Source organism: Aspergillus welwitschiae, assembly GCF_003344945.1.
Source record: "Aspergillus welwitschiae strain CBS 139.54b unplaced genomic scaffold BDQ94scaffold_31, whole genome shotgun sequence".
NCBI lineage: Eukaryota > Fungi > Ascomycota > Eurotiomycetes > Eurotiales > Aspergillaceae > Aspergillus > Aspergillus welwitschiae.
In genome coordinates, this window is record NW_020798725.1 from 31,708 (window position 1) to 57,799 (window position 26,092).

Genomic DNA, 26,092 nt, shown 5'->3' on the forward strand with positions numbered 1-26,092 from the left:
GGTCGCCGGGACTCCACTGCGACGACTAATCATCTCAAGACTCTTTCCAACGGTCCATACTGCTCTTTTTTTTACTCTGTACTATCATGAGGATGGTTCGATCTGCCTCGGTTGCCGGTCATTCGGTTTGCTGGCAATCCTGATACTCCATCGGATTCACTTTCGTAGTCAAAACATAAATGAATCTAACTTCCCGCCCGGTACATTTATTTACCTTCATCAACCCCTCTTCTCGCCACTGGTTTGGCTCTTCTTTTCTCCTCACACACGCACTTTCTTGGGTTTCTCTTCTTCCCCCTCCCCCACTTCAACCTTCGCCATGTCGACACTTTTGTTTGTCGCAACGGCCTCCCCCATCCTCTACCTGCTATATGTGCTGCTCTCTCGCTGGCAACATGCCCAAAATGCCCGTAAATGGAACTGTGGGAGTGTGCCCTCTTACCCCGGGGATCTGCTGGGCATCAACACCCTGAAGGAGGCGCTGGCCATGGACAAGGCTCGCCAGGTGCCCACTGTGACCCGCCGGCGTGTTGAGACCATGTCCGCCCGCGAGAATCGCTATACCACCACTTTCCAATTCCGTCAACTGGGCACCGATGTCATCAGCACCTGCGATCCCAAGAACGTCCAGGCCTTGCTGGCCACCCAGTTCAAGGACTTTGAATTGGGCCAGTCCCGTCGCAATGCTCTGCACTGGCTGCTCGGCCGCGGCATCGTACGTCCACTACTACTACCTTTCCTATCCAAACCATCCCTCTTCTAACTCGTATCCAGTTCACTGCCGATGGCGACCACTGGTCTCGGTCTCGCGCTCTCCTCCGTCCTCAATTCACCCGCGACCAGATCAGCGACCTCGATCTCGAGGAGCGTCACGTCCAAGTCGCCATGAAAGCCATGCCCGTCGACGCCACCGGCTGGACCCCCGCCACCGACATCCAGACCATCTTCTTCCGCCTGACCATGGACACCGCGACTGAGTTCCTCTTCGGCGAGAGCGTCCAGAGCCAAGCCGCCGCCCTCAGCAACGGCGCCATTCCCCAGGATGACTTCCCTGCTCAGTTCGACCGCGGTCAATGGTACTCTGCCCAGCGCGCCCGCTTCGAGAAGCTCTACTGGATCATCAACAACAAGGAAAGCCGCGCGATCAACAAGGCCGTCCACGCCTACGTCGACCGCTTCGTCACCGCCGCCCTCAACTCCGATCCCGAGAAGAAACCCACCGGCCACTATGTCTTCCTGCACGGTCTGGCCGAGGCCACCCGCGACCCCGTCGAACTGCGCTCCCAGCTCCTTAACATCCTCCTCGCCGGTCGCGATACCACTGCCTCCCTCCTCTCCTGGTGCGTCCTCTTCCTCGCCCGCCACCCGGCCTACTTCACCTCCCTGCGCGCCACCATCCTCGCGGAATTCGGCTCCTACTCGTCCCCCCGTGACATCACCTTCGCCAATCTCAAGTCCTGCCGTCCCCTGCAGAACTTCCTCAACGAGGTCCTCCGTCTCTACCCTATTGTCCCTGGTAACCGTCGCACGGCTGTCCGCAACACTACCCTCCCCACGGGCGGTGGTCCCGCGGGCACCGACCCCATCTACGTCAAGAAGGGCCAGCCCGTCTTCTACAGCACCTACGTGATGCACCGTCGGCCTGATCTGTGGGGCGCTGATGCGGATGAGTTCCGTCCGGATCGCTGGAACGAGCGCAAGGCCGGATGGGAGTACTTGCCGTTCAACGGTGGGCCGCGGATCTGCATTGGGCAGCAGTTTGCACTTACGGAGACGGGGTATGTCCTGGTCAGACTGTTGCAGCGCTTCGATGTGATTGAGGGCGTGGGCAAGACCAAAGAGGGGGAGATCAATATGCAGATGAGTTTGACGAATGCGCCGGGAGATAATGTGACGGTGCGGTTGCATGAGGACACTTCTAACTAGTTTCTTTGTTACTGTTACTGCTGATGATTGATTGGGATACCCAATGTCCATATGTGTGTTAGCGTATATAGATTGTGATTGGCACATTGCATTGCATTACATACATCTTTCTACAACTCATACTGTATACCTACAGAGTAGACTTCAGCACAAAGCAAGGATTCAAACAAAGTTACAAAGTTATTTTTCTTCACCGCCTACGACATTCTTCTCCACTTTGACAGGGGCGCGGTGGGGAACTCGGACAACACCGATAGACCAATCACAGCTCATCAAATCGATTCAAATCCGGTGAATTTTCCGTGGTTCAGGTTCAACATTCACATTGACTTTGCCTCCATGTATTATGTAATATCCATACTTTTTGTGAAGAGGCGACTTAATTCAATACAATTATTGTGTATAGTATTTCTATATGTATATACCATCTGATTCGATATATATACATATATAAAAAACAAGAATCACGAAGGATCGATAGATCTAGACTTATCGGCCTCGCCGACGGTAAGCCCCGGATGCAGTCCAGTTGTCCTCGAGTGTCTCAGATTTGAGTTTACTTTTGCGAGCAAAGCGGTGTTTGTTTGTTCAGTTCGTGTTAGGTTCCAAGATTTGCTTTTGCTTTGCTTTGCTTCCCTTTCATCATGATCCTTGGTTCTGGTTCGGGTTGTTAGTCTACCATTGGTTTTCATGGACTTTCGTAAACGGGAGCTATTTCCGCTAAAGTAAGTAGCTTTTGCTTTGCTTGCTTGTGGTTGGGAAGTGGACATGTCATATGCATTGCTTTGATTGAAATTCGATTCGATTGGTGTTCTAGAATGTCTGATACGAGGAATATGGGGGAATCTTGAGTTTTGAGGGTGTGTAAGGGGCTTGCTTGCTGGCTTTTGCTGAGGGTAGACTAGAAGCTGGGGTTTCAGTCATATTTGTGCCATGTTGTATATATTGGCTGTAGTGAACGGAATACTTTGCGACTGTATGGTAGAGATACGAGTCAGGTGCTGTTGGCGGGCAATTGAGTAAGGACTCGAGCATGGTCATCTCATCCAGGGATCCTTGTCATGGAGATGCTCGGACTGCTAAGAGCTGTTCTTGACAGCTTACCCCCCCTGCAAGTGTGAGCTTACCCCGCAGTCAGATGCATGGATAATAGGCTTATCGGGAGGTTCAGATGATCTCTGGATTACTGTGGTTGGTGAGATTCTTGTTTGGGGGTGTACTTGGATTGCGAATCATTGTCTGGGCTGCTTATGTACATATGGCTCATGTAATACTGGCTATACAATGGGGATAATCTGTGCACAATAGTAGTAGTACTCTATGTAACCAAGGTTATATTTAGTGTTAGCATGCTGGGGTGCCTCCACCCACCCCCGCCAAGAAGTCAACAGCTCTGTACAATATAACTTAGGGTAGGGGTCACACACTGTAGTGTATGAAGTATACTATTAGCACAGTAATTTGGCTTTAATATTTATTCTATAGTTGGGATGCAAAGTCTGCGGGTCTGTTCCCTTAGGTATAGGAAGCGTAGCCCCTTATATACGGTGGAAGGTGTCATGCCATATCACGTGACCATTGCGTAGCAGGGAAGATAATAAAAGAAGAAATATATTTTTTTTGGAATAATCTATATATGTATCCTATACCTCTCAGTAATTAATTTCTGCATGGAAATGCGATTTTTTTGGTTGATAAAGGCTCTAGGGAATTGGCTAGTGAAAGTCCCGATGACCGAAGCCAGTTCGGTGTTCTCAGAAGAAAAGGACGCACTGTGTCGGAGGTACGGAGTGCCGATGACCGAACCATTGGGGGAATATTGCCCTGAATTGGCCCTTTAGGTTAGTGAGGGTCATCTTGGCCGTCGCGATCGACGTATCTTCACAACATATATCTTCATGCCTATTTCTTCCTTTGTCCTGCTGCAACCTGTGTTTCCATGACGGATGATGGACCCGTTGGGTAATAGAGTAACAGGGCACCGTCGCGCGCTGAAATGCACCTACTGTGCACGGTCGTTTGCGCGGACTGAACATCTTACACGGCATGAGCGCTCTCGTTAGTCAATTATTCCGCCAGACCCTCTGCACCAGCGGCACTGACTCTACCAGATCGAAACGAAAAGCCGTTCAGCTGCAATTACTGTAGCGCAACCTTCACGCGGAAGGACGTGATTAAGCGTCACCACCTCCGATACCACCCCACTATCCCTGAACCGGTTGGAGCAACTACAGCCTCTCGTGTGCTGGATAGCTCGCAGCTGGCGCCGTTGGCGATTAACTCACCTCAGGAGCCAATCCTCCATTGTTCGGAAGATGTTGGTTCCGCCGATACGGCTCCGAACAACGATGGAAATTCCCCAGGCCTGTTTATGGATAACTACACTCTCGACGCTATTCTCGCGGACTTTGACTTCCAGCCAGCTCCGAATGTAGAGTTTACTAGCAACCTCCCTGGTTAGGCAGACGTGTGACCCCGCGGGCCTTGCCGAACTGACGGTAAATTCTAGGCACTGTCACGTCCAGTCGCATCCCAGCCCAGGCGCGGGACCAGCTATCCTGGAGAGGATCTTTGGAACTGTCGGAGAAGAAGAGAATGCAAGTATATACTGAAGCAGAATCCGTATTAAAATCCGTAGGTACCAATGCTACCACAATGTTCAGCCTCACTAACATATTGCCACAGGCAGGAATCAAGCATATTGGCGATTTCCCTTCTCGATTGAGGTTGGAGCGGTTTCTCGTGGCTTTCTTCGAATTTTTCCTTGATTACCATCCGTTTCTTCATGTCCCGACTTGGCGTGCTGAAGAGGCCCATTCTTGTCTTCTGCTGGCCATGCTGGTGATAGGCGCGGGCTGCTACAAAGACTATGATATGGCCCATGCCCTGTACTGCGCCGGAAGGCACTCCGTCATGACACATGTATGTCTGTGATGTACACACTGCTCAAGCTTTCTTGCTAATTGTGTTGAGATTCTTACTTCGTCCACACCCGAAACACCTCTCTGGGCCACACAATCGCTGGTTATTCTAATATCCTACGGCACTCGTAGCGGAGATCAACAACTTTTCCACAACGCAGTGTCGTGGACATCAGCTCTAGCAAATGTATGATAGATCCCGCAACATATCACGGAATTTATGTTAAACATGACACGGACATTTAGGTTATCCGCTCTACGGGCCCACAAAGGAAGCACCGCGACTGGGAGCATGAATCCGAAGAACTGTGGGAGGATTGGGTTAACAACGAAATGGCCTTACGGTAAAATTCCGCAACCGCTGGTTGTCGCAGTTTCCATCCAATACTTATTGGATCTTATAGGACTAAATGGGCCGCTTTTACAGCCTTGAATGTTTTGACTGTTTGTTTCCATGTCCCTCCCACACTCCTGGTGCATGAAATGAGCAACGTCCCGTTACCGTGCAAAGAGCCCGAATGGGCAAGCCCTACTATGGAGTCGTGGCTAAGGGCGAGGCTGGCCCGCATTCAGAGTCGTCCGTGTTTGGGTGACGCGCTGGCTGCTCTCCTGTCCCCGTCCCCTCTGCCGACGGATGCTGTCAGCGTCTTCGGAACATATGTACTTTTGCATGCGGTTCTGCAGAAAGCATGGGAATTCCGGCAGAATATCTGGCTAGAGTCAGCGGAGCTCACGAAATATTTAGAGAAGTTCGAACTCACACTTCGAAGATGGCACACCTGCTGGGAAGGCAACGTGGAATCCTCCGTCTCACCACGAAATCCGTACAGTGCCGTCAACGGCTAACCCTGCCGCACTGTTTCGCCTGGCTTATACGTGGATTGGAGTCGACTTTACCCCAGTGAGGACCGCTATCGCCTCCCATAGTTCAGAAACTATAGAGTTGAGCTTCAAGCAGCTGGTGATCCCAATTTCGCAGTCGGATCTTACGATGAGAATTGTCGCACACGCAATCGGCGCGCTGAGTACCCGCGTCAAATTAGGGATGGCGCTGCCGGAGCAACGGCTGTCGTGTTTTCAGAGTTTTGAAGTTCATCTCTTCTCTATAGAATGCTGTGAGTGAATATATATCCCCCCCCCCAGTCAGGTCATCCCACCAGGTCATACACCCGGCTGACAATAATTGCGCTTAGGCCTATTTTCCTACCACTGGTTGAAAGAGACACAGAACCGCCTCGAACTTGAGTGGTCACCTGAGGAGACAGCAAGGATCAAACAGGTCCGTGAGATCTTGTCGGAGGTAGATCTACCTGCAATCCATGCTCAGAAGTCTGATGCTGTTCGTTTAATATACGCGTGGGCGTTGATCTTAAGTCGTCGGGCTGTATGGAAATTGCAGAAGATCGTGGCAGATTCGCTGGAGCGGTATGCAGACAGCTTATATCATTCGGAAACCTCGGCATTAAGCAAAAGTCTATCGAAGTTTCCATATTGACGGTGGGGTTTCTCCCTGGCGGGGTCCAGCTTGGGGGTCTCTTCGGTGGGGTTTCTTCGGTGGGGAATGGCTTAGGGACTGTTTAGCTGGCGGGGTACTGGTTGAAGGGTCTCCTAACGATCTAACTGCCTGGCGATTATTCATTGGGCATTGCTTCTCATTGCAATATGCTATGTGCGTCATCTTACAGCACAATAGCTCATTTACACAAGTAGCGCGAGGCTCTCCAATGACTAATCCGCTCCATAGGCCTCTTCTCTGGGCTCAATGCTCTCAGCTACTACCTACCGCATTGCTGTAACCTGGTCATTAATGCGGTGGACTTACCACTAGCCAATAAAAGAGAGATTATGTCCGCTCCACTGTGCCCTAGTAGGTAATTTTTGACCCCAAATGCCAGATATAAAACGTCCGACTCCAGCTCTAGTATCGCCTATTCTAGCCACCATTGTCTCACGCAACCTTGCAGTTCATCCCGGACATCCCTACTAGCCTCCCGCTCTCATGACACTCTCTGGCCGTGTGGTCGTCGTCACTGGCGCCTCCAAGGGCATCGGGAAAGAAATCGCCCTGCGAGCTGCTGCCGAAGGCGCCAATGTCGTCATCAACTACCTGTCGGATATCAAAGCTGCAAATGCCCTGGTTATGCAATTAGGACACGACCGTGCTCTGGCAGTGCGGGCTGATACTTCCAATATCAACGAGGTGGACAGCTTGATCGAGGCCACGGTGTCTCGCTTCGGAAGAATCGACATCCTAATTCCCAACGCGGCTTACGTTCCGGATCGAACCCTGCAGAACGTCTCCGAAGAAGATTTTGACCGCGCCTTCGCGGTCAACGTCAAAGGACCTTGCTTCCTAGTACAGGTGCGCTATTCCATTACACCGACCGTATTACCTGGGGTGAGTGTGTCGGGGGAGCAAAAAGCCGTGCTGACGGTTCTCAGAGAGCACTACCTCACATGACGTCCGGTGGCACGATTATTTTTATCTCCACTGACATGACCGACGCGTCCACTGTGATGCCCCAATTCCTTCTCTATGTGTCGACCAAGGCGGCATTAAATCAAATGGTTAAGGTGCTTGCACGCGACCTTGCCGCTACGGGTATCCGAGTGAATGCGGTCTCTCCGGGTGCAACAAGCACCGAGTCATTCCACAAGGCTATGGATGAGAACAAGGCCAAGATGCTTGCAAGTCACCATCCTTTCAACCGCATTGGGCGCGCGGACGAGATTGCTGCAGCCGTGAGTCTCCTGTGGAGGAAGGACAGCGGCTGGATCACTGGCCAAGTTCTGCGAGTGAACGGGGGCAGTGTTGTCTGACCGGAGAGGGGGGAGGTCATTGGCAGTGGGGAGCGCATGGAAAGATAGAACTGAGAGCGACTTGCCTACAGTATTTTGACAACTATTATCTATATCACATACCCTTTAGCTATGTAAAAAACTGTGCCTCTCAAGTAACCTGCATCTGCCGACTTCAATCCATCTGGTGGTGTAAAGTACACCCTATATTCCATGTAGTAAAATAAAAATTGAGTGGCCTGCGTAAGGTCACCGGTGGCAGCATTGATCTAATGGGGCACCCGGAACCCTCCCACCTCGATAACAATATTTCATATCAGGGTCGCTCCCCTCCCCTCCATCCACCCCCAAACCCCCAATTCTCAACCCCCCTCTGGAATAGTGGGGTCAAGTGGGGTATCGGAGAGATGCCTTTGTCGAATATCCGAGACCTGAGTTGCGCCAATTGCCTGTCGTAATGGAATCCAGTATGAACAACGCCATCATGGTTTCCAAGTTGATGGCGTGGTCCCATTATATGCTTGTATTATAGGAGACCCAATAGTGGACGGTATATATATAAGCGTGTCGTTGACCATGATAGTCAACCATCCGAATTCAAAGAACTGCCTGTCAAACCTCTGGAAGTCTCTCCCGATATATATCTTTGCCATCTTGCGACGATGTCCATCAACGCCAGTAACTCTGGACAAAACCCTGTCCAACTTCCGCCTCCGTCCCAACTCAGGGACCTGCCACCAGCCCCTATCTACGATGTGACCAAGTTCCCCGATGAGAGAACTCAAAAACTACGTACTCTACTTCAAGCCGGCCATGTCAAAGTGGCTCCGCTACGCGACCCTGAGTTAATCCTCCATAGCCATCTCCCCCATGTATGTTGACATCGCGCACCTGCTGCATCATCCAGTCACCACGAAGTGATGACACCTAACACAGCCTGCAGTTCTTGGGTTCAGCATATGGTCTTGGAGCCAGCAGCGACCAGCTAGAGAAATCGTACGAGCATGAGATCACCCAGCTTGTGCCTATTGCCCGTGGCTTTATCCGCGGAGATGCGATCACCAAGGACAATTGGAAGGATTTCCTAGCCCAAAAACAGTACGTGGATAGACCTAGAGGACCCTGGAGACAAGAGAGCGAGGCAACTCTTGGCTTATCATCCTGAGCATAGGTATACGGTTGCGTATCAGGACTTTTTCGATCGTGAAGTCGAAGAAAGACAGGGCGATTGGGGTAAGGTCCTAGAAGAGTACCTGTATACCGGGCCTCAACCGCTCATTAATGGCTGCACTGGAGGACGTGAGTAGCCTAGTCTTGGTCAAATCGGACCACCACACGCTTCTCAGTACGCTAACCCGCACGCAGTCGGCCATCCTTTGATCCATCTGGCGTATGCATACGAATTCCGCAGTAAAGAGGTGGCAACTCAGGCCTTGAGCCAGGGCTGCACGGAGTACAACCCACTGCATTATCTACTGGATCAGCCTCCATCAGACAGTGCGACGTACAAAACAACCTCACTGTCCGCTGTGTTCGAAAGGGTACGCACCGATGTGCGGCTGGACGGGCTTTTCTCGGAGCCTGGGATTGCGAACCTGGAAGTCCTACAGAAACCGGACCGCCTCGCTATTGTGCTGGAACACTGGACTGCCTGGGAGGTGAATGATCCGTTGCGGTGTTTTGAGGAGTTTTGCGACCTATCAGTCCTCCTTGCACTAAGCAACGGTAATCCTCATGATTCCTTCGATTTCTACAACGCACATATCATGACGGTAGCGCATGCGCTACGTATCTTGTGGCATTATTTTCCACCGCAACAACGCGTTTCTGTCTTGCGGCAGTATGCCCTCTTCGGGATCATGACCTATATCTGCCAGCAGCGCCCACGCTTTGACTTCGAGCTTATAGAAGCCATTAAGCTAGACGGCCGTGATTGGGACTGGGTGATTGATACAGCATTGCCGCATAAGTGGGCTTTAGATGTGCATTTTTTCAAGGTGATCCGTGCCGCCAAGGCGTTTGAGGAGACTTTCGGCCGCAAAGATAATTTCTATTTGAAGGCTGCGGTTAAATATGTGACGGAGTTTCGAGGGTGGGAGGGATACGGCAAGGGCGTGGCTGGATTTATTCCGAGCCGGGATGGATACAAGCCCGAATGAAGTCATGCAGTCTTATTACTTGTGAACAACAGTGAAGATGTAACTACTGTGAGTGATGAGAGTACAGGAACAGAATACAGAGAACACGTTGATGTACGGACGCGACGACCTTTCCTTCTCGAGGATTGTGATGAACAGAAATGCCAAAATCTTGGCTCCAGATTGTTGTCGAGGTCTCTGTTCTAAGCCCATGCATCGATGCCTTGCGCATTCAACCCGCCTTGTCCGGGTAATTGTAGGTCATCTCGCGAATCAAATAAGGGTCGGCGAATAACTTGATATGTTGGGAATTATTTGGCTAGAGGTATAGCACACTACAGCCTTGCGTCGGAACCCCGCCAGGTTATAACTAACATAACTCCCGGCCGGGTCAGCCACCTATTTAGTTCTATACAAAGGGACAAGTTTTTTGTATAAATTGTAATATCTTAACCAGTGTAAGAGATGTTACTCGAGAACTATATATATAGATATATTAGATTATAAAATAATTATTCGAAATCTTATGGGATTTCCTAATTATGATCGGATACTCTTTTACTGTTTAGAAAGTAAATATTTTATTCTCACCATAATCAGCGCCCTTTAAATATATGAAAAAGTACTAGTAATATTATTTATTATCTTTAATTAATATACTATATAAGTTGATAACTCTTATTAGAGAGCTTCTGTATATATAAAAACTGTAGCTGTAGTATATCTTATTTTATCTTTCTAAGTAGCGCCAGTAATTGAAACATGCGTATGACTTAAATCTAGTTTGAGTAGTGAGATATAGTTATAGATTATAGAATGATATGTGGAAGTAACATAGCCTCCAGAGAGCTCAACTTTGCGAGACATTGTGAAATTTGTGGCACGCGAAGCCCGAAGCAAGAGTCAAACACTAGTTTGCAATGGAAAAGGTTGTGGGAAGACTGAGATTATAGGGAACAATGAGACGCCTTGAGAAATTCAATGGGGACTGGTGCAGATCATCTTCGGAGTGCTGTGGCGATGGGCGGGATTCCTTCGGATGACTGCCGTTACCTAATGGTGACCTTACCCCACCGTTAGTGCCTGTTTGTGTCGGTCGGATTGGGGTTCTCACTATAGACGTTTTCGAGCTGTTTTCGGCAGGAGAAATGGGGTGGTTCCACTTCAACGTACTTCCGAGTCTGGGCATGAGCAGGCAGGCAGTATGGACCACCAACCTTAAAAAAGAACAACGACCGTTGATGTAAGGGGGTGCACCCCGATTGCGAAACCCTTTCTGCAGCAACCAACGATCTCTTCCACGATGGCTTTTCCATACAAAAAAATACTCCTTATCGGAGCTACTTCGGGTAAGTAATGAAGTCGTCATGCTTCTATGCCCCCTCCGGGACGACAAGCAAGTATCGTTTCATGGTTAACGGAGTTTCCCAGGCATCGGTCGAGCCTTAGGTGCCAGCCTGATCCAACATGGCCGCTTTGTAATTGCAGTCGGTCGGCGGCAGGAAAATCTTGATCGCTTTGTCCAAGAACACGGCACGGAGAATGCAGCCGGCATTCAGTTTGATATCAACAAGCTGAATGAAATCCCACAGTTCGTGAAAAGGTAACTTCCCTGTCGGTCTCGGAAGTCACTCCCATAACGACCTGCGGCGTGCTAAGTATGCTCCCCATTGTCTGGCTAGTGTCACTTCGTCCCATCCGGATCTGGATTGCGTCTTCGTCAACTCGGGAATGCAACGGCGGTCGGTCTTCACAGAACCGGAATCAATCTCTATCGATGAGATCCAGGCCGAGATGACTGTGAGTGAAAGCAATGGCCTTCAACTACGGTGTATTCTTATACCAAGTGATTCTCTTACCAGGTCAACTATATCTCTTACGTCTCACTGACGAAAGAGTTCCTGCCGTTTTTCATGGCTAAAGAGAACTCACTGACTTCGTTTATATTGTATGTCCCTGCCTTCATCTCGGTACCCGTTTATTAACTCGGAGACTTCAAAGCACCTCGTCGAATCTTGCCCTGGTTCCGATCCTTCGCTGCTCCAACTACTGCGCTTCAAAGGCCGCACTTCACCAGTGGGTCTTGTGCCTACGAGAACAGCTCAGGGACACCAACATCAGAGTAGTTGAGATTTTTCCGCCAATCGTACAAAGTATGCATTATCTGACGGGGACTCTTTCTTGACTCAACGCGGGACAACCAAGGCAAATCACTAATCGTGGTTTTCTGTAGCCGAACTACACGATGAAAAGAACCAACCTGATATGGCCCACATGCGTGGTCGGGCCTTTGGTATCCCCGTCGACCAATTCACTACAGAGGTATGTTCCTCCGGAGCCGGTTTCTCCCTGTCTTGGCCTCCCTGTGACTGATCTCTAAATCGATGGCTCAGGCGATGAAGAAGCTTTTGGCCGGCGACGACCAGATCCCCGTAGGATTATCTACCATTGCTTTCGACAGCTGGGAGCAGCAGCGCCAGCAAGCTTTCCATAGGGTGGTGGAGATGATGAGGAAGGGCGAGTTCTAACGTTTTCCCTACTGTCATATGTCGGTCTTTATTGTTAGGAATTTTACATGTGTTTTCTCCATCATGGTTAGAGTCCAGAATGCTTAGTAGATCCCCACTATTGGCCTATCCGCGCATTAAGTGTCATACGTCCCCGACCTAGCTGTATTGTGCGGTGTCTGGACAGGGCATTGAAGCTATCTAGGCACACATTTCCGGTTCACCTTGCCCATTCGAGGTTGGTGGGGTCGAACCCCACTCCCGGGATAGGGGCGCGCCCCCGGGCCCCTATGTATGTACGCTGTTGTCTCCCCAATAACAAGTACGCCATGGACTGCGTAAATAACTACGTGTAGTTGCTCATACGATTGGGCTAGCTTTCAATATTGAACGTCCGGGCTCCTTTCCATGCGGAGTTGAAGGGCTTCGTCCGAGATCAATTTGCAAGACGGGTGAAAACAGATTGGTATGCTCTACTGGGGAAACTCAATTACATCAGGTGGAAACGCTCAGTGGGGTTGAAATTCGCAGTCAACATATACTGGAGAGCGCTCCGCCTTTCCTGGCATATTCTTGAGAGAGTGCCTATCAAAGGCTCTGCAACAGTTCCACTGCCGTAAAGTTGATTCAAAGCTCATTTGATTGTCTAATGTCGGTGCAGGGTTACTCCAACTGACACATTGCCTCGCCAGGCAAGAGCCCTCACACACACCAATTGTATGGAGCCTCGCTCCCCTTGGGCTTCTGGATGGTCATCTCCGATTGATAGGCTTACTGTACATAGCGTCCCTCATCTAATCAGCCTCTTTGATGGAGACCCGCTTCCGGAAATGCTCCTCCACCGTCATCGGCTTTCGACCAATCAACCATTCCAGCACATTAGGATTGCCTTTGATACCATAAATGTCATAGTAAAGCTGCAGTCGATGGATACCGTCCCGTGTGGTATGATGGCAGCCACCAGCATCCTTAGACACCAAGGACTGCAGCCGCTCAGCGGTCTCGTAGAACTCCTGCGTCACAATACTGATGCGTGTACCTGTTACATGACCGAGCGTGGCGACGATATCTCGATATGAGGTGGGCCTGGTTGAACAGATCATGTACTCGGCGAGATAATGTCTGTCCCTTTCCTCAATCACCTTGGCAAAAGCCTCTGCTAGGTCCTGCAAAATGGTGAACGAGAAGGCCGTGTCTGGATTAAAATTTGCGCGGAAGACAGGCTCCGCTTGATGCAGCAACGTTTCAACCGGGAACATGTCGAGAAAATGGCTGGGCTGAAGAATCGTATAGTTGAGTCCTGATTCGATCAGGTATTCCTCAACGTAGCGCTTGCAGTCATGGTTCATCAACTTCCGAAGCTGCGGGTGCAGCACAGAGGAGTAAATGAAGTGCTTAAAAGCCCCGTTCCGAGCCTCATGACGCGCAGCTTCAATCATGGCATAGCCAATTTCTGCTTCCTGCGGATGAAATGCTGGGGCAATATATACGACGACTGTAGCACCGGCCAAAATCTGGTCTCTGTATTCTGGCTTGGCTATATCGCCCTGCACCACCTCGGCCTCCGGATAGCGCGAGTTCAGATCCCTCTCGGATTGAACGCTGTGAACAGCGAGGCGGAGCTTCCTCCACCTACGGTAGAGGAGCGGGATCAGATGGGAACATTGCTTACCACTTGCGCAAGTGAGAAGGACAATGTCATTTTCAAGGTCGATAGCCATGGTCATTTAGCCGCTCAAAATTCGGTCGTTGAAGGGACAATGGAAAGAGAGTGAATGCCAGTTTCCTCGTAACAGAGCTAGGCTGAAATATATAGCCCTGCAGAATAGCGGTAACGTAACTCCCGCCCGCGCCGGCCACCCCGTTTCTACATGCAACCACTCTTTCTATCAAAGGCAGTGAATGAGCAATGAGTAGTACAGTGATTCTAAGGCGGTGTGCTAGGGGTGGCCGGTGCGGCCGGGAGTTACGTTAAACGAACATTCACTGCGTCATCCACCCCGATGAAGTCATGGAGCCTATGTTCACGCGGCTGGTGGGGTGGTGGGGTAGGGCCCCTTGATGCGTGCCTACCTCCACATCTCCCCACTCCTTGACCCCAACACCCTTAGGTCACTCTACTAGCCAATGAGGGTAGTTAGATCGAACAAGCCTGGCTCCCTTCACGACTAACCCTGATGGTATTCACTAGGTTACTGCCCCTGGATGTGCCTCGGAATACCCTCGGAATACCCTGTCCCCATCCGGAAGCTGATAACCACCTCGTACATATTCAAGACGCGCAAGGTCCCCGTCAAATAATGTAGTATGTCAACCAAGAGACCGCAGAGTCGGGCATAGCCTCTCAGCACCTTTGAAAGTTTTTTTTTTTTTTTTTTTTTTTTTTTCGTATTTTTTTTTTTTTTTTCTCTTTTTTTTTTTTTTTTTTTTTTTTTTTTTTTTTTTTCGTAATAAGCATTACATCTACATTGACTGGCGTACGATTAGTCGTTCCTTTCCCTCTTGAACAGGGAAGAACCACCAGGGCATTGTTCGAATGGAAGTCCAGATGGAACAAGGCCTCAACCCCCCAAAGCCCTAGAATGGTCGCAATCTAAACGACTTGTGCATGTTTTCCTCGTCAGTGCCTTGACGCTGGTAACGTACACCTAGTCTATCCGCCCAGGTGACGTAGGCGCTATTATGGATATTAGCACATTGCTTCCACTAGGTATCAAACAGGTTTATCTTTACAACTGTTTCTACACATGCATGGTTTATATGAGGGTCTGGACAGAGGTATAGAATATCTTTCGCCAGGGTACTTGAGATGCAATCTATTCAACCATAATCAGTTCTGTTTTCCTTTGCTTATGCAGCCAGTGACGGAACCAAAGAACAGCAGCATCCTTCGCCCTCTCTGCACCCAGCATTTCCTCCCTGTCATTAAGGTTCCCGCGCGTTGCAAATCCATGGGTTAACGACGGGAAATACTGGTAGTCGTAGGGGACGCCTAACATCGGCAAGACCTCATTGCTGAGTGCCTTCAGCTCCTGCGTAAACTGAGGGTCATGTTCTGGTGCCATGACCTGGACAGGAACGTCAACCTGCCGGATCTCCTCCGGCTCTAGGAACGTAGGATGTGCTGTGGAAATGCAGTCAACCAGTCGAACATCCTTAGCTCCGAGCCGAAAGACCGCCCAGCCACCGAAGCAGAACCCGATCGCGCCAAGGGATGTATACCCGTGCTCAATGCGTAGGGCTGTGGCACAGGCGAAGATCTCCGGCTCTCTGATAAGCTTCGTATTGCGGCTCAGGAAGCCAGGGAGGTCGAGTTCGTTCCATCTTGTCTCGTCGAGGAGGATGTCAAGGGGCAGAGCCTCGCCTCCGAAGCTAGCATGGATAGAAATCAAGCATCAGAAGAGTTTCTCCCATTGTGCGAGTGGCTGTAAGGAAATACTCACAAATCAGGGACGAAGACCGTCGCACCAACCTCTTCCGCCAGATGGTCCGCCAATATGCGAGTGTTGGTGAACGTCCACCCGAAAAGGTCGTGAATCAGTAGGATAGCAACATTGGATTCCGTTCCAGTCCTGTAACAATTTATGCCAGCGAGTATAACCTCTTGGCCCCGAGGTGTGCCATTCCAGCGAAATCCCTTTAAGCAACAGTCACTCATTCTCGTGGCCTGCGATGGCTGACGATCAGATTGACAGAAATTGAAAGCAGCCCTTGTAACAGAGGGAAGTACTTTGCAATGAGCCTGGGGTATCACTAGGTACTCCCGGAGTGATATTGTAGGTCCCCCCAAGAGGCGACAAGCACTGCTCGGCTACTCGCAGAAGCCGAGCCTCCGCTTACAAACCACGCTGCGGGCAGAGTCTCAGATCGCCGGGGACGGCGCGGGTTGATTACGCTGATAGAAAATCCGTGATGATCCAAGATATAGAGCTCGGTCTTCCGACACAAGCTATCTCCGTCATCCTCCCGGAGATAGGACGGCTTTTGGACGAACTGTGAAGTTGGATATACAAGTATGCCGTCACCAAACCCGTGAAAGTGTAAGAGGTGCGTATTGACAGACAACATCATGCCATTAAGCTATTGTATTTTCCAAAGTCCGAAGGCCCGAAGCCCGATGGTTCAGTCAAACTAGAGCAATAGGCCAGTCAGTACCCCTAACTCTCAGCCGTAGCATTGAGGAGTCTAAAGATCTAAAACATCACACGTTTGCAGCCCTTCATAGAATTCGCTATTCATCCAAGCCGGCGCTTTTGATTTTGCATTCCGTTCTGGTCTCTTCGGTTCCGTTAACCCTTGACGTTGCAAGAATTACTATTTCAATATGACTGTGAATGGCCCCACGACCGCATTCCAAGGCGTTGTCGTCGTTGGTGCCGGTCCGGTGGGACTTCTGATTGCTCTTCGACTTGCGCAAGCTGGCATCCGTGTCCAAGTCCTCGAAAAAAATCCCAATTTGAGCGACGCTCCACGGGCATCTGGTTATTTCGGAGGCGCATTATTGGCTCTGAAGAAGGCAGGAATGCTGGACAAGGCGCTTTCCCTTGGTTTTGCGGGGCGAGGGATTGCTTGGAGAAAGCCTTTGGCCGACGATGGCCTTGGGAATAAGCGTATGGGAGACATCCTTGCTCACCTCAGTTTTCCGAGAGACAGTACCACTCTAGATGGAACAGATGCTATTCTGTATCTCCGTCAGTCTGTACTCTCAGAATTGATCTTCAATGAGGCGCTGCGCTCTGGATTGGTCGAAGTCCACTTCAATATGGAACTAGTGGGCTTGGAAAATCAGCCGGATTCTGTGGTAGTTACGGCGCGAGGAAGTGATGGCACTACTCGCCTGTTCCGTGGGTCGTTCCTGGTGGGGGCAGACGGTGGGAAATCCGCGGTTCGTAAACATCTGGGAATCCCCTTCAAAGGCCACACGTGGCCAGAGAAACTTGTGGCGATAGATGTCCTCACAGAGGGCGCGGCTCCGGATCCTCAATTTCCAACCTCTATGATCATTCATCCAATTCATTTCGGCGTCATCACCCCGCTGGAGAAGCCCCAAGAGGGTGAAAAGACCCTGTTTCGCTGTGCAGTGGCTTTGGATCCAAAGGATACCCGTTCTGACGAGGAGCTATTGTCAGAGGACAGCCTATCCTCTCTACTGGGGGAGATGATGCCTGGGCCGAGACCATTGCCTGCCCGGGTGGTTCGCTCTTCCCCATACCGGATCCATCAACTCTGTGCCTCGACATTTCATCGAGGCCGATGCATCTTGGCCGGTGACGCAGCTCACCTGAACAATGTAAGCGGCTTGCTCCCATGCCATCCTACCATGTCGTCTGGATAATTGACTCGTAGGGTAGCCTGTTGGCGCGCTCGGCTTGACAACCGGTATCCTCGATGCTGAAGCTGCTGCAGATGCTTTAGAGCTTATCATCAATGAAGGGAAGCAGTTGGAAGCGCTGCGCATATACTCGCACGCCCGTCAGAAAGCCTTCCAGACTTTCGTGAATCCTGTCTCTACGGCCAACAAATTGCGCATCGCCAATGATCCTGAGGCCGCCACTGAGGACTGGTTTTTGCGGGCAATGCTCGACCCTACTCCTGAAACTATCGAGGAGTTTACCAAACCTTTTTTCGGCATCTGGAGAACGAACATGCGCGAGGAGATGCGGCGCAGACAACTCTAGACTTGATACAATGTGTCCACTGGGTCGAAACCAATTAGTGTGCTTTAGTCGTGTTGGCAAAAAGACTAGTTCACCCTGTTCTATCTTATGTCAATGGGCGAACGCCGAACCTGAATTCTCAGAGGCATCCTTGACATACACGATAACAGCTCGGGGGCTGGGCCAGGTATGTAAGTGGCAGCCAGAGCGAAGTGGGTTGGCGAGCTAGTGATAGAAAGAACAAGATTCACCTGCTAAATATTGATAGCGATCCAGCGCTAAACAATAATGTACTTAGTTCTGTATTACCAGTGGCCTGAAAAGCTGGCCTTTTTTTCTCGCTGCAGGACGAAACGCGCAGAGGGATTCTACTTGGAAGGCTAAGGCTTTTGGTTCGCACTCCGCGTACTTCATTGATAGGTGCGTGCGGGCCCGCAAGGGCCGCAACCGGTGAAAGAAAATGAAATCAAGATAAATAATTCGGAAACTTCTTTGACCTCCTTTGAAGAATAATTTTATCAATCTCCACCACCCAATTTATTCCAAATATGGATTCATCGCCTCGTCGTCCCCTTGAAATTGTGCCCGAAGACATCACGCCTGCAGACCATGAGATCCTACTGCGCGGCGGCACATCTTCTAGCATTAAATGATTTCCTTCAAGCCTGCAAAGATCAAAATGTGCATCTACAGATCTGCATCACCAGTTAGAGGATCTAACGTACGAAGTCAGCTACCTTAAGGCCGAGCTTCAGTGGGAGAAAGAATCGAAGTAGGTCCTCTTGTTTTTCCAGGACGACATGTTTCGTCTCTTTCATCAGCTGGAAATGGCTCTGGCTCAAGTCAGTGCAAGATTGAAGGACTGTGAAAAGCATTACTATGAAGCATGGGGCTTTTCCACTACCCCAACTGAAGAAGGAATGATCTAAGAAGCTCAGGGCTATCGGGTACGGTACGACTTGTACCCGATGATATGGTATGCAAGCGAATACATCACTGGCAGTAATCTAAATATCGAATACTTAGGCCCCATAGAAGAACCGCAGCTGCGTTCAGTCTATTGGAAGACCCTAGTGTCTGGTGAAAGGACGATTAAATCCGAATAACTGCCCAGTAACATAGAGAGTGGCCTAAATTGGTCAAACATCTGAAGAGGAGAATTCTATGCTTGCGGCCTCATTTGATGACAAGCCCTTAGCACGGATAAAAGCGTGCTTAGTATGTGTAGGCTGTTTCTTCCCCTGGTCTAATTTGAAGTGCTATGTTCTTCGTTCTATCTCGTGCTAGTGTCTTCATACTCTTAGAAGGCTCTAATTGTCCTATATCCTCCCATCTCTAGATCTGGACTATATAGGCGTCAATTGAGTGACAGTGGCAGGGTGATTATTGGCAGTATAAAGATATTTGTCTATATTATAAGCGACTGATGGCAACGCGCCCACCTGACTATTTCGGTAGACTTGAATTAGCAGGATACTGTATCTTACGGTTAATATATAATTAGTGCAAGAGTTAGCGATATAACAACGCGGAATAGCTATCCCTGGCTGAAGTTCTGCCCTTCAATCTTCGAGGTGTAATCCAGCGGCAACATCCGTTGAACACGTGCGGGAAGGAAGTCCCCGACGGACTTGTCGACGCGACGGACTCTCTATGTTTTCAGAGTAACCTCAAATATCCGCGCCTTCCGGGTTGACAGCATAAGATGATATCAGTGTAATATAATAAGTAAGCAAGTAAGCAGGATCTGACGAAAAATGTTCCTATCCCGTGATACACTAACAGAGAAGCCAATCATGTTTCCGCCGAAACCGGCACTTTCGAGGTACCACCACCACTATAACATCATCCCACTTATATACCTCACAACAATATAAATACTGAAGTTCCTATACATCGTCAACACCAACAACTGATCCATCTACAACCACTAGCTATTAAACATCAATGTTCCGTCCTCGCCTACCACTCTCTCCTCACCGCATCTCCCATCTTCTCTCCCACCCCGCCAAAATGTCTGACTGGAGCGCAACCCAATACCTCAAATTCGCCGACGAGCGCGCCATCCCCGCCCAAGATCTCCTATCACACATCCCCCTGCAATCTCCCTCTCACATCGTTGATCTTGGCTGCGGCCCCGGAAACTCCACCGCCATGCTTTCCGCCCGCTACCCATCCTGCCCGAGCATCTCCGGCATCGACTCCTCCCCGAACATGATCGCCCGCGCTAAAGAATCATCTAACAACAATACGACCTTCGCCGTGGCGGACGTGGAATCTTACTCTCCCCCGCCCAACCAACCCGTAGATCTCTTCTTCTCCAACGCTGTCCTGCACTGGCTTCCCCGTTCTACTCGTCTCCCTACTATCCGCAGACTCCTACTTACTCTTCCCCCGGGCGGGGTTTTCGCCTTCCAGGTCCCGGATACCTTGAACGAGCCATCGCATACGTCTATGCGAGAGGTCGCGAGGACGGGGCCCTGGGCGGAACATCTACGGAGTACGTTGGTGGAAAGGGACGAGTTGGATTCGCCGGGGGAGATCTATGATGCGTTGGTGGATGTTTGTGAGAGTTTGAGGATTTGGGAGTCGATGTATTATCATTCCCTTGGGAGTTGGGGGGAGATTGTGGAGTGGGTGAAGGGGACGGGGTTGAGGCCGTATTTGGATGGGTTGAGGGGAGAGGAGGAACGGGGGGAGTTTTTGAAGGTGTATGAGGAGAAATTGAGGGAGAAGTATGAGAAGAGGGCTGATGGGAGGGTATTGTTGAGGTATCCCAGGTTGTTTGCTGTTGCTGTTCGGAAGTGATTTTCTTCTCTTGTTTATTTACGAGGTTGGGTTTGGAGGTGCAGTGTATAGGTAGAGGACAGAATGGAGGATGCTCTGATCATGTCATCCAAGCTTCCAGTGTATATGGCAGGCATGCATGCTGGTATAATCCTAAGTTTATAGCTCGCATATGGAATAGATCGTCAGGTCCATGTAAGCCGTCACGCAGGTACATAGCTTGGCCTAGCAAGCTTATAGCTGGACTGAACCACCTCAATTGATCCTGTGATACAAATTAAAATGCATGACTCAAACAGTTTCACCAGAAATCTCGCCAGCGCTCGATCATTCCCCGGACGCCATCAAGTTAGAATGCTGAGATTGAAAGCGGGACACGAACAAGGAACGCAGTTACACAGAACCACATTACCACCTGGTTCAATGCCAATTACATAATTGCAAAATGGTACAGATCGTCAATCCATGCATAATAGCATTGTCTATGCCCCAGCTTCATCGAAATGGATCACTTACTGCAGACTCCCTCCTTCACAGCATACCCGACGGCCATCCCGATCAAGGGGACCGAATGCCCCGGAATCATCAACCCACATTCCACGCCCCCTTATATTACCACAAATCTCCACTACAATCCCCGCGTTCAAGGAACGCCCCTTAGCTAACCAAACAAGGGCGCGTCAACAAACCGACCGCCATACGGCGTAACATGCCTCATTCCGCCCTGAAGAACTGATTCCCCACCAATACCTTACTGCGGAAATCATTTACCCGGAGTATCCAGGCACAATCCAATCAAGCCATGCATGCACCCACGCAGGTGTACACAGGCATGCCTTGAAGATGCCAACGCGTTCGCTTATTTCCTCCTTCTCTCCTCTCCCTTGAAGAATCGAATATAAAATCCAGCTTGATATCCACGACAGATTCTCTTTTTCATCCATCAGCAACAATCACAGCAGCAGTCTAGCAGCCAATACTTTCTCTTCCACGACAACAATCAAAATGCAATTCACCACCTTCCTTTCCCTGGCCATCGCGGCCGTCGTTCCCGCTCTGGCTGCGGACAACGCTGCTCAGGAGAACATCGAGGTAATACCACCTCTGCACCAATCCAGCTCGAAGGAACGATGATACTAAGACTGAATAGGGCTCCGTCTACCCACTCGAGTTCTTCCACGGCCCCCCTACCTTCAACGACGGTGATGCCTCTTGCTTCACTTCGTGAGTTACCACCCCAACCTCCATACACTCCTAATCAATATCTAATGTCCATCTACAGCGTCACCGGCGAGATCCACTCCGTCAGGCAGGCTCATGGCATTACCTGCCACATCTACTTGTAAGTGCTTAATCTCAGCAGGTTTCTCACTGAGAGGAATAAATGTCTAACAAAAAATGACAGCGACCACAACTGCGGCGGTGACAGCATCCCCGTCACGGTCGACATCCCCGATGTCATTCACGACCACCACAAGCCCGCTCTCAGCGCTCGCTGCTACCGGTAGATGGCTGGTACATATGGGTAGTGTATCAGAGTACTGGAGGTATGGGCTTGAGAGTTATCTTTCTTCTGAGATAATTGGTCCTATCTGGGGAGAAAGATATAGCATAGCGATTCAAAAGTTCTACAGCGGCGGCTGGTTTATGGACTGGTCGGGCAACTTAATTATTAGTAGTTAATGAGAACTTGAGTTGCGATGTATTTCCTCCATCTTTGATGGTAATAAAGTAGTAGTAGTTGGGGCATTGGGGAGTGGATGTAAGATTTGTAGTCGTAGAAGATTCATTCACTGGCCTGCATCTGGTGATAGTACTTTGCTGAGGAGATGATAGAGATAGTCGCATACTAGACTCGGTCCTATCTGCAAGGCTGATTTCCAACAATGTGTCGTAGATAGAGGTATCGCTATATGAGTGCTTTTGATGTAGGACATCCCATTAAACAGAGAAATCTATCCTACTCACATAGTCTCTAATAATTAAACTTTCCTACTAGTAGTACCCAATACTATCACCAACTAAACTGCCATTCACTGAAGTGAATGTAGGGACAATAAGCAGTCAACAGGTAGTAATTTAGTATTGTAGAGTCAGATATATATTTATGTACTACTCGCCCGCTTTACATCATTAATTCGACGCCCATGCTAAAACCAACCGGAAGAGAGATTATTTTCTTTACTTGAACTTCTTAGACTGATTATACTGTAAATGGGAAGTATTAGTAACTACAGAATAATCTCATCCGAATCTACAGGTCTTCATGCTGTGCACTGCACCATAACATCTCGATGCGCGATCTCTACTTACACGCAACTGCACTAGACGTGCATCGGGCCGCTGCAACCCGCAGGGAGCATAACATCTCACCCCTTACGTTCATTATATAAGCACTGAGCAAAAACACGCACATCGTAATTCAGAATAAACGAAAGGGATGAACATTGTCTTGTATCTGCGCGAGTCATGCTCATATTCTGACCTGACGCGTTCATAGCCGAAAAGCTCTCTAATAAAGCCCCCTTCGTGAAGATTACACGATGTCTCAACTCTTGCCATTATTCGAATTTGACTATGCTTGACTTCCCCTAATCACGCTCTTTCTCTGTCCACTAGACTTTAACTCCGGGCTATGCGACGCGAACCTACCCTCTATCATCTCCGAAATTGAGTATATCAGCCCATGCCGAAGAGAAGGCCAAGACGTGTGACTCGAAAGGGCGAGTCTAAGACCTTTGAGAACACGGATCGCACTCTCCGGGCCGTTCAAAATACCTGCTCCTTTGACATAAATAGGAGCATCTAGCGTGCCTTGAATCCAGGACTCTTTCATATCATCGGGGACTGTTTTATCGAGCCGAAGAGGTCGTCGACTGATTTTCCGTGCTCCGTTCGCTCCCCCAGTACCATCTTCTCCGCCCACGATACAATAAGCCCAGATATAGAGACCCGCGATAAGAAAGGCCAAGTGGTGACAGCCTGGTCCTGTCGTCTCGTTATAGAGAACTCCAAACAAGGTAGTTGCTTGTAGAAGAGATTCTCGGGCTAGTATTGGATTTTGCTGCATCCAATGTGACAGGGATGTAGCGGCGGCGGTCATCTGGTTCACGGTGACTTTCCATCCACTCAAGGCATATAAACAGCGCAGTGGCGTGCGCCGGAGTATGTTAGTGACGTGAAACATCACTTTTAGGAAGGTAGGTGCGTTGTTCGATATGGATTTAAACACGGAGAAACGTTTGATCGTGGGGTCGCATTTATCGTCTAGGGCCGTTCGGAAGGTTGCTAGTTCGTCAGGCCATTTGTACAGCTTCCGCTCGTTGAGACCTGTAGCCATGTCGGCTGCGAACCATGGCTGTGTGGATCGCAAAAGACGTCTTTCTTCGATGTTGAATGTTAGGAGTATTACAAGATTGCTGAGGTTGGAGTTCTCGTTGAGTAGATCATTCAGTAAGTCTGGGTTAGAGAACGCAGTTTTCAAACTTGGCGTGTTTTCTGGTTCTAAGTTAGATTAGATCAGTTCAAAAAAAGCATTGAAGATGTGATGGCTTCTTACCTGGATTGGCAAGACTATGTTTCTGCGACATTTCGAAATCAGATGTCCAAAAAATATCTTTGCAAGGTAGAGCTATCTTGAGATCGTCAAGGGTCATTGATGAGGGCACATCCTTGAATATCCAATAGCAGCATTCAATTACTGTACCGTTAAGATAAGCTTGTGTTTCTGTGGTATATAAGGAGTGTTCTCACCATATATACAGTAGATGATTCTTCTCTGAGACTCTGACTCCACCCAGCGACGCCACTGTTCATATGTGTCCAGATCATCTGGAGAAGGTATACTGTCAGCAAGGTTGGCAGAGACTGATTTGGCGACCGAAGTGAGCATATTCCTCTGGTACTGAGACGTAAGAATCTCATCTTCGTAACCGCTAAATAAGAGACCTGTATTGCGTAGAAGAAGACACTGCGCAAGAGTGGTTTGGTCAAAAGAGATAGTTTCCGTGGCCTAGCGAGTCAGTTAAACTGAAACAGATACTGAAGTTATAGCGACTTACATCCTTCGGAAGCGCCTTCTGTAGAAGGTCCTGTAGACCTAGGATATAGAGCTCCGAGCCCACCACATTAGAGTATTGACACCCGACAGATGCCACCGCTAGAATGAGAACCCAGGAGACACCTTCCTTGTCGAAAGAGAATCGATGAATAAAAGGCATCCAGGGGTCATGGTGTTCGAAGTAGAGCTGGACCATTGCGTTCAGGAAGGAAAGGCTGATGAAAGGTGATGCACACGAGGGACATTGCTGACTTTTCCAATAGCCACAGATTTGTTGATATTGCTTGTGCGGTATGGGCCTAACATGCCCATAATTCTCAGCTGCAATTACGTCTTCATCTGGCTGAGTCTCTGGGAACCGAGTGCAGCAGTGACGGTGAGCCTGAGACTCTTCTGGCGTGAATAAATCACTTTGCGACGAAGGGATATCATCGTTGTCTTCCCTAGTGGAGACTGAGGAGACTGATCCACCTGATGGTAGACTTATATTCATGTCCACTGCCATAGCGTCGCCTAAACCTTGGCTAGGTAGTGATAACACATGTGGATGAATAGCATTTTCACTGTCGTAACCCATAGGGTACATGCTATAGTCTTCTCGATGTTGCTCGCCAGATCCCGAAGAAGCTGCCAAGTCTTCGAATGGAAAGTGACCGACTTGTACAGGCTGTTCGTTGAAAGTCACATGATCACCACTGCCACTTGAGATGAACGCAGGGTCGTCATTCATGAGGAGCGTAGAATGAACAAATTCCGGCGTCTCTATTAGTGGAGGATCCTCCGATGCGGGGATTGGCTTTGGAAATGCACATTGTATGTTTCGCTTAACACACCTACGACATGGCGACTTGCCATTGCAGCGTTGCTTCGCCTTGGCACAATTCAGGCACGCTTTCTGGGACCGCCGACGTCCGCGGGTGCAAGGTGGTTCTTCCCCATCACTTTCTCTGGAATGGGTGGCTTGGTGTTTTCTCAAAGTATCCCTGTAATCGTTAGTCTTCTTACTACACAGCTAGCGATATAAGTTGATCATATGTTGAGCATCTAAACCTTCTAGAAAACATGCGAGAACACACATCGCACCGAAACGGCTTCAATCCGAGATGGCTGAATTCATGGCGCTGGAGATGCTCTTTTCGAGCAAAGCTCTCTGGGCAGAATTCGCATGTCCATTTTCCTGACGGGCCTGGCCCATTTGTTGACGATGTCATACTCAGATATAGCTTCCTGGGTTGGTGAAGTAGGACCGGTCGCAGACTCGGAAACCACGAGCCGTACAATTTCGGGGTTCAGTGAC

At 49.5% G+C, this 26,092-nt stretch overlaps 10 protein-coding genes across 10 annotated transcripts; 7 read left to right on the top strand and 3 right to left on the bottom strand.

Annotated features, from left to right (window-relative positions):
* The first annotated feature begins 95 nt into the window (after positions 1 to 95).
* On the top strand, positions 96 to 2,074 carry BDQ94DRAFT_149085 (cytochrome P450). The gene is made up of 2 exons (XM_026767312.1): positions 96 to 715; positions 775 to 2,074. Exons 1-2 carry the CDS (start codon positions 320 to 322, stop codon positions 1,924 to 1,926), a joined length of 1,548 nt encoding a protein of 515 aa, XP_026623165.1. The 5' UTR covers positions 96 to 319; the 3' UTR covers positions 1,927 to 2,074.
* A 1,763-nt stretch (positions 2,075 to 3,837) lies between these two features.
* On the top strand, positions 3,838 to 7,667 carry BDQ94DRAFT_181723 (uncharacterized protein; the record flags this gene model as incomplete). Its single annotated transcript, XM_026773959.1, has 11 exons — positions 3,838 to 3,984; positions 4,038 to 4,382; positions 4,436 to 4,560; positions 4,612 to 4,848; positions 4,980 to 5,069; positions 5,124 to 5,191; positions 5,252 to 5,676; positions 5,735 to 5,962; positions 6,041 to 6,252; positions 6,835 to 7,209; positions 7,290 to 7,667. The coding sequence occupies exons 1-11, from the start codon at positions 3,873 to 3,875 to the stop codon at positions 7,665 to 7,667; spliced, it is 2,595 nt and encodes an 864-aa protein (XP_026623166.1). The 5' UTR covers positions 3,838 to 3,872.
* Positions 7,668 to 8,308: 641 nt separating this feature from the next.
* Positions 8,309 to 9,805, top strand: BDQ94DRAFT_173128 (questin oxidase family protein; the record flags this gene model as incomplete). Its single annotated transcript, XM_026772099.1, has 4 exons — positions 8,309 to 8,518; positions 8,590 to 8,744; positions 8,818 to 8,945; positions 9,012 to 9,805. The coding sequence occupies 4 exons, from the start codon at positions 8,309 to 8,311 to the stop codon at positions 9,803 to 9,805; spliced, it is 1,287 nt and encodes a 428-aa protein (XP_026623167.1).
* A 1,272-nt stretch (positions 9,806 to 11,077) lies between these two features.
* BDQ94DRAFT_181725 (short-chain dehydrogenase/oxidoreductase) lies at positions 11,078 to 12,312 on the top strand (the record flags this gene model as incomplete). Its single annotated transcript, XM_026773960.1, has 7 exons — positions 11,078 to 11,133; positions 11,216 to 11,387; positions 11,467 to 11,584; positions 11,647 to 11,732; positions 11,786 to 11,937; positions 12,018 to 12,106; positions 12,178 to 12,312. Exons 1-7 carry the CDS (start codon positions 11,088 to 11,090, stop codon positions 12,310 to 12,312), a joined length of 798 nt encoding a protein of 265 aa, XP_026623168.1. The 5' UTR covers positions 11,078 to 11,087.
* A 544-nt stretch (positions 12,313 to 12,856) lies between these two features.
* On the bottom strand, positions 12,857 to 14,245 carry BDQ94DRAFT_181729 (SDR family oxidoreductase). The gene has a single exon (XM_026773961.1). The coding sequence runs from the start codon at positions 14,016 to 14,018 to the stop codon at positions 13,086 to 13,088; it is 933 nt and encodes a 310-aa protein (XP_026623169.1). The 5' UTR covers positions 14,019 to 14,245; the 3' UTR covers positions 12,857 to 13,085.
* An 862-nt stretch (positions 14,246 to 15,107) lies between these two features.
* Positions 15,108 to 15,949, bottom strand: BDQ94DRAFT_161464 (alpha/beta-hydrolase; the record flags this gene model as incomplete). The annotated part of the gene is made up of 2 exons (XM_026769390.1): positions 15,108 to 15,663; positions 15,735 to 15,949. The coding sequence occupies 2 exons, from the start codon at positions 15,947 to 15,949 to the stop codon at positions 15,108 to 15,110; spliced, it is 771 nt and encodes a 256-aa protein (XP_026623170.1).
* Positions 15,950 to 16,615: 666 nt separating this feature from the next.
* On the top strand, positions 16,616 to 18,004 carry BDQ94DRAFT_181732 (FAD-dependent oxidoreductase; the record flags this gene model as incomplete). Its single annotated transcript, XM_026773962.1, has 2 exons — positions 16,616 to 17,581; positions 17,643 to 18,004. 2 exons carry the CDS (start codon positions 16,616 to 16,618, stop codon positions 17,967 to 17,969), a joined length of 1,293 nt encoding a protein of 430 aa, XP_026623171.1. The 3' UTR covers positions 17,970 to 18,004.
* Positions 18,005 to 19,833: 1,829 nt separating this feature from the next.
* BDQ94DRAFT_149089 (S-adenosyl-L-methionine-dependent methyltransferase) lies at positions 19,834 to 20,570 on the top strand (the record flags this gene model as incomplete). The annotated part of the gene is made up of 1 exon (XM_026767313.1): positions 19,834 to 20,570. A coding segment is annotated over exon 1 (669 nt), but the record flags the coding sequence as incomplete, so codon positions are not given.
* A 1,170-nt stretch (positions 20,571 to 21,740) lies between these two features.
* Positions 21,741 to 22,243, top strand: BDQ94DRAFT_173134 (uncharacterized protein; the record flags this gene model as incomplete). The annotated part of the gene is made up of 4 exons (XM_026772100.1): positions 21,741 to 21,827; positions 21,886 to 21,959; positions 22,018 to 22,077; positions 22,141 to 22,243. 4 exons carry the CDS (start codon positions 21,741 to 21,743, stop codon positions 22,241 to 22,243), a joined length of 324 nt encoding a protein of 107 aa, XP_026623173.1.
* Positions 22,244 to 23,310: 1,067 nt separating this feature from the next.
* On the bottom strand, positions 23,311 to 26,012 carry BDQ94DRAFT_181739 (uncharacterized protein; the record flags this gene model as incomplete). Its single annotated transcript, XM_026773963.1, has 5 exons — positions 25,846 to 26,012; positions 24,797 to 25,778; positions 24,489 to 24,747; positions 24,295 to 24,435; positions 23,311 to 24,233 (listed from the first exon to the last, which is right to left on the bottom strand). Exons 1-5 carry the CDS (start codon positions 26,004 to 26,006, stop codon positions 23,311 to 23,313), a joined length of 2,466 nt encoding a protein of 821 aa, XP_026623174.1. The 5' UTR covers positions 26,007 to 26,012.
* Positions 26,013 to 26,092: the final 80 nt, after the last annotated feature.

Coding starts and splice junctions, on each gene's coding strand:
- BDQ94DRAFT_149085 (XM_026767312.1), top strand. CDS start 320: ATGTCGACACTTTTGTTTGTCGCAACGGCCTCCCCCATCCTCTACCTG. Junction 716..774: donor GGCTGCTCGGCCGCGGCATC/GTACGTCCACTA, acceptor ACTCGTATCCAG/TTCACTGCCGATGGCGACCA.
- BDQ94DRAFT_181729 (XM_026773961.1), bottom strand. CDS start 14,018: ATGACCATGGCTATCGACCTTGAAAATGACATTGTCCTTCTCACTTGC.